This window comes from Alnus glutinosa, chromosome 2, assembly GCF_958979055.1.
Source record: "Alnus glutinosa chromosome 2, dhAlnGlut1.1, whole genome shotgun sequence".
Lineage (NCBI taxonomy): Eukaryota > Viridiplantae > Streptophyta > Magnoliopsida > Fagales > Betulaceae > Alnus > Alnus glutinosa.
Genome location: NC_084887.1, coordinates 33,453,475 through 33,459,839, shown reverse-complemented (window position 1 = coordinate 33,459,839; position 6,365 = coordinate 33,453,475). Strand labels below are relative to the sequence as shown.

The 6,365-nt window shown below is 37.0% G+C and overlaps 1 protein-coding gene across 1 annotated transcript; it reads right to left on the bottom strand.

The window, feature by feature from the left end:
- Positions 1-1,375: 1,375 nt before the first annotated feature.
- LOC133860144 (UDP-glycosyltransferase 83A1-like) lies at positions 1,376-3,144 on the bottom strand. Its single transcript, XM_062295814.1, has 2 exons — positions 2,612-3,144; positions 1,376-2,361 (listed from the first exon to the last, which is right to left on the bottom strand). The coding sequence occupies exons 1-2, from the start codon at positions 3,090-3,092 to the stop codon at positions 1,478-1,480; spliced, it is 1,365 nt and encodes a 454-aa protein (XP_062151798.1). The 5' UTR covers positions 3,093-3,144; the 3' UTR covers positions 1,376-1,477.
- Positions 3,145-6,365: the final 3,221 nt, after the last annotated feature.

The window sequence follows — 6,365 nt, the reverse complement described above, 5'->3', positions numbered from 1 at the left end:
GTTTCTGTTGAACCTTAATTTTGTGATTTACCTCATATTTTAATTAAAAAAATTTAAAATATATAAATTAATATTTTTTATAAATTTAAACTTTTGAGATAAATGATAATTTAACCATGAGTATTTATTTACAGCAACACTGCATGTTGACATAAATATACGAAAACAATTCAGCTTCTCCAATTATAGTTAAACTTGTTTAGGCCTGAGACACATGTCAATTTTAAATATAATTTGTATTAAATTTCTTATAAACCAATTTATAGAAATTTTATGTCCGGAAAAGGGACGGTGGTTACCAAATTGAGCCATAAATCAATTTGAAATTATATCAAAATTTCAAATCAGTGCGTGATACTATTATAACAAAGTGAAAAATTGGAAAATGGTGAAACTTCAATTGGAGTGGCTGAGATATATCTGCTTTTTATATCTAAAAATTTGTTTTTTTTTTTTTTTTTTTTGGTATTTCTATTCAAACAAGGGAACCGGGGAGAGGGAATTACCAAGGAGGGTCTTTGCCACTCATGATGCAATTAGAAGGAACAAAAAGAAAAAGAGTAGAAATGCTTCCAAACACAAGGTAGGAAGAGGCCCATTTAACAAAATGGTGTGTAGCAAAATTAGCACATCTTGAAATTTTCAAAACCTTCCATTTAGGAATGGAAAAGGGCTGAAACTGAATATCAACAGTAACAGGTTCAGACTTTTAGTTAAAAAAGAAGAAGATAAGGATCATTAATGGTTAGGATGATAACTAAGGAATGGAATAAGATCCTCTCTATTTCAAATGAAATGGATACTATTTATTTTATAGTTAGGATTTAAAGTTAACACATTTAATGATGTATATGACCTTTCATTCAAAATGAATAGTAGTATCCATTTCATTAATTGAAATGGAGAGGATCTTATTCCCCAAGCTAGGAATCACCTTCGATGATCAAGGGAGAGCAACCGGAGAAGACAGCAAGTCTAACCGCCAAAAGGGCTGCATCAGCTTCACTCGAGCTAGCATCAACGACATGGACCTGCCCCTCTTTTTTTCACAGAAATAAGAACCTGGCCTTTGAGGATCTCAAGCTCAAAATTCTCAATAAAATCTCTTTTTTCATCGGGCCATAGTTGAGATCCTAGGATTTTTTTTTTTAAAATGACAGGAACCCTCAAGATGGGGTCACTTTATGTACTACCCCTCGAGGATAAAACCCCAACCCTAGGCATTTTGCAACAGTGAAAAAACATTTTTACTTCTTAATGATATTATACTAATAGGGAAGTCTTCTTTTTTGGTGTTTGCATTCTTGTTTTCCTTAATAACGTTGTAATAATTTATTTATTTAAAGGTCGTTATGTTATGAATAAAGCCGATGGATAAAAAATACATGGTAAATATTATTCCTAATTTTGAAAGGGCAGTAACATTAAGCTATGCACAGATTATTTAGTCTGAAAATGGCAGGCCGGAGGAACTTTTCTATGCTTTCATCCATTCAACGAAATTCTTCAAATTATTGTTGGAGCCACCACCTTCTTTGACACTAGTCTTGACTATATTCTTGAGATCCAAAGCCCTTGCTTTTAACATTTCATTGCCCAGAAGTTGCTCCACCTTACTTTCAATTTCTCCTCGTGATATGATGCCACTTTCATCTCGTTCTAAACGCAACCCAACCTTCCAAACATCACAAATATAGCTCTGGTTAAGGAACTGGTCAGCAAAGTAAGGCCAGCACAAGAATGGGATCCCGTTGCTTACACCTTCCATGGCGGAGTTCCAACCACAGTGGCTTATGAAGCAAGCAACTGACGGATGACTCAGAATCTTCTGTTGCGCCGCCCATCCCACCACCCGCCCACGAGCGGCTACTCTGTCTTGAAATTCTTTTGGGTAGGCATTGCTTGTCCCGTCTCTGATATCTGGCCGCACTACCCACAGGAATGGTCTGTCGCAGAGTTCAAGCCCCAAAGCCAATTCTTGGAACTGGGCTGGGGCAAAAATTGTGAAGCTTCCGAATGCAACATATATCACTGAGCTTGGTGGCTGTTGATCCAGCCATTTCAGACAAGTTGAGTCCTCTGGCCAGAAGTTTCCTACTGACTCTCCCAACCGGTTGCTTGCCAAAAGTGGACCTATGGGTAGAATATTTGGAGCCAAGGTAAATGCCGCAGGCTCAAGCGCATAAGTTGAGTTGCATAGCAGCCACTCAGTCGCTTTCACAGACTTGTTGTTTCTTACCAAAAGCTCAAAAATGTTTTTCTTCATGGCCGAGTTGCCAAAGCAGTTCCAAACCAAGTTTTCTGTGCTCATGACAGGCATTGCTGGTGAGAGATGAATGATCTGTTTTTTCATTGGAGTCCCTGCGCAGAGAATTTCCATTTAAGTTTAGGATCAAATGACCTATCATTATTAACATGGCTTCAAGTTATCATTTGTACTCGACTCGACTCCACTCAATTCAACCTTCATCCCAAAAGTTTCAACTTATTTCAAGATTATTAGCATCTATACACCAAATTCGGGTAACTTTTTTAGAAGGTTGAGTTTGACTGGATGCATGTTCTATTATATGCTGCAAGAAGAAGCAAATGGTAGCGATAGAGGACTCACCATCATCAGTAATAATTCCATCTTCAATCAACTTTGGGATGCTAAATCCTAAGACCAATAGTGCTGCTGCTGCAGGGCAGAAGGCAGCTCGTCGGATTCCCTTCTTCTGTGCAATTTCTAGGGCCCACCCAACACTCTGATCAGCGAGGATACAAGTGATCTCTTCACCATTGGACCCATTAATCTGTTCGATGAGCTCCTCTAGCTTCCCAGGCAAAACCTTCAAGACTGCTTCTGACAAGTTCCCTGGCTTTTTTCTGTCCTCCAAAGTTTCTAATCCATCAGGAATGGAAACCAGATGGATTTGATTCCCTATTTTATCCTTCATTGCATTTCCATTCATGATTTGGTTGTGATTATACTCTGTATTTACAAATGTTATCTTGAACCCATGTTGGACTAAGCACTGTGATAGCTCCAGCAGAGGAATTATGTGGCCCTGTGCTGGATACGGCATAACCAGAACATGTGGATTGCCCATTCTACTTCTTTCTTTCTTTTGCTTTGCAGATTCATGTGATATTTACACTTGTTTTGGACACTTAAACTCAAGTTCATGTCACTTTTATGTAGTGCTCATTGCTGACTCATTGCTATATATGTTTATTGGCGTGCAATGTCTATTGCGGTTGTCTTTATGTTTCTCTCTATTGACATTATCTATAATTCCCAGGGAATAACTTCATTTTGAGCATATATTATTATGAAATGCAAGCATATTCTGCGTTGTCATGAGAATATATAATTTGTTAACGCCTAAAATGCTAAAACAATGGCCATCCAGGTTAGGTTTGAAATTATGATGAACCCACCTGATGTTGACAAATTTGTTTAAATATTAAAGTACTGGCCGGATCTTCTGGCTGGGATTTGCTCGGCCTCTTTCATCCTTGTTATCAACTGTAAAGGTTATTTTTTCACAGCAGAGTTTTGAACAAAGAAACCATTCATTATAATACGAGACTCAAAGGGTCAGTGGGAGTAATTAATTAGGGGCACAAAAGACGCCCTAAAAACAAAGTCAAAGACTAGATTTTGACTTGGGAGCATCTGCTTAGGCGCAGATGGACAACAGTAAAAGTCTCTCTTTACACATAAACTCCACTAGAGAAGATAAGAGAGTGCAGATTCTGATCTAAAAAAACCAATACAATCTAATTTAGATTTAAAATCTACCATAGCAGGCTGCAAAAGTTGACAACATAACAAAAACTTAAAAAAACAGAACATAATAAAACAAGATCACAACACTAGTCGGCTAAGAAGAGCACAGGGAATCGCCAATGACTGCGTGTGTAGACCACGCGCCCTCACTAGAAGACCTCTCTCCATCAGAGAACCATCGAAACCACCGGAAATCACCAACCGTGAATTGGAAGAGGAGGAAGGGCCATTACGAGCCGGTGAGTGAGGAGCACTCGCTGGCGTGTGCACACCACGCTCCGGTGCACGGCCGGCTGAGAAGAGCACGCTTGGTGGCGATAGAGATGGAGGACGACGGCGAATACCATGGAGAGGCGTGTGTCATGCACAGATTGAGGGGGAAGCATGGATCTAACTTCAATGATGCGACCTAAAAACCAAACCAAAAAAATCAAGAGACACGTTTTGTTTTCATTGGGTGGCCGTTGGCGCCTTACCCATACAACTCATTAGTAGATTGAAACACCACAAACTCTCAATCCTCATAATGATTAGAGAATAATACATTCACCTCTTGGTTTCATAGAATGACACTGAGAGAGAAGAAAAGATAGTAGCCCAAGGTTGGACGAAATAACAGGAACGACAAACAAACAAGGAGTCGGGCGGCAAGCCCCCTCCCCCCTCAAACCGGCAAGAACGAGGACTCCTTGGCGGCTAGATTTTATCGAGAGAGAAGCGGCTGATTTTTACAGCAGAGTTAATTAGTTATGTAGTAACTATTGGCAGAAAAAAAAAAAAAAAAAAAAAAAAAAAAAAAAAAAGAGAAGAAAAAAGGGGATTATTATTAATGTTGTTAGTATTACTTTGATTATTGTAGCTAGCCATGTGTTTCAATAGTCAATGTCTATTACTTGATATTTTTATAGAGAAATGATTTTTTACTACCTAAATATACAACTTTTCACCACCCCCACTTTATTTTATTTTTTAAAAAAAAAAAAAAAAACTCCAAAGTTAATAGAAGACCACCTTGCCACATAGACAAGGTGGTGAAAAGTTGTATATTTAAGTGGTGGAGAATCATATCTCATTTTTATATCAATCTTTCCTACTAGCTACAATAAAATCCTAACCCGTCATAATTACTTACAAGTGACATTAATTGTTATATACAAATAATTAGGACGTACACGTGTGCATATAAGGGTGTGCAAATTATTGAACCAATCTTATATTATTATTATTATTATTTGCAAATAATTATTGAACCAATCAAAAAGTTTGGTTCGGTTTCTAATGCTTATTTGCCCTTTTGATTTAGTTGATATATATGTTGGTGATTTCTTAAACCACCCACCTTAATTAACCCAAAAAAGCTAGCTACTGTACCATTTTATCTCAATTGATCGATCACACCATTTGTTGGTGAAACTAAAAGAACTTGAAACAATGCAATCTCGGATTGAGGCCTGTCAAAATTGAGATGTTCATGTTTGGTAGTGCAGATGATCACCCGATCCCCAATTCACAAGGGGAGTGATAGTTGTACACCAAGTGTACAACAAATGCACAACACCCCTTCACAAGGAGTGGACCCCACAGTGTGTGGGAGCCACCCCTTGTGAAGGGGTGTTGTACATTTGTTGTACACTTGGTGTACAACTACCATTATTCTTTTTCTTTACGCGCGTTCATGGGTTTTCTCTTCTCTGCATGAGGTCCTGCCCGGTGTCACCCCAATATTATTGGGTAATACTTTGACTGGGAGTGTCGTTTTATGAATACACAAATTGAGTCACATAATATTTTATTTTTGGCCAAATATTTGTGAAGAACAAATGTTTGCTTAAAATAGTATTCTATATATTATTCTATAAAAATATTTACAAATACACAAATTGGGTTACGTAATCTTTTATTGTTGACTATATGTATTTATGAAGAACGTTTTTTATTAAAAAATTTATAAATAATTAATAATAAAAGTTAATTTCTTTAATATTATTTACGAATACACAAATTGGGTTACATAATCTTTTAATTTTAGCTAAATATTTATGAAGAACAAAAGTTTGTTCAAAGAAAAATGATTCATTTACTTCTCTTGTCCTTCTCCCATCTTATTCCCACTTTTCAAAATTACTATCGAATTTGTGGGGGGGGGCATATTATCTCATACATAGACCCCGCAGATCCAATAGTAATTTAAAAATATGAGAGGATGAGAAAAGAACAAGGAATGATGTATAACACGTCTCTTGTTTAAAATAGTATTCCAATAAAGTGTTTAAAATCGTGAAGTGTAATACCTAAAAGAAAGAAAGAAGCTAAGAGACGTGTTATATATCTTTTCCCGGTCCCTCTCCCATCCTCCTATTTTTCAAAACCACTATTAGATCTGTGAGGTCATATGTGTGAGATACACACGGTCCCATATATCCGACGGTAATTTTGAAAAATTAGATGAAGAGAAAAGGACGATGAGAAAAAATTAATCATTTTTTAAAAAAGAAAAAGAAAATGAAACTCACGTTGTCAGAAAAAATGTCTTGCCAAAGAAATCAAAAAGGCTCAACTGTACGTACGTCTTGGCAAATAGATCGAGGAT

Excerpts from the sequence above, each read along its gene's own strand:
- LOC133860144 (XM_062295814.1), bottom strand. The coding sequence starts at position 3,092 with ATGGGCAATCCACATGTTCTGGTTATGCCGTATCCAGCACAGGGCCAC. Across the intron at positions 2,362-2,611 it reads TGGAATTATTACTGATGATG|GGACTCCAATGAAAAAACAG; the intron begins GTGAGTCCTCTA and ends TTCTCTGCGCAG.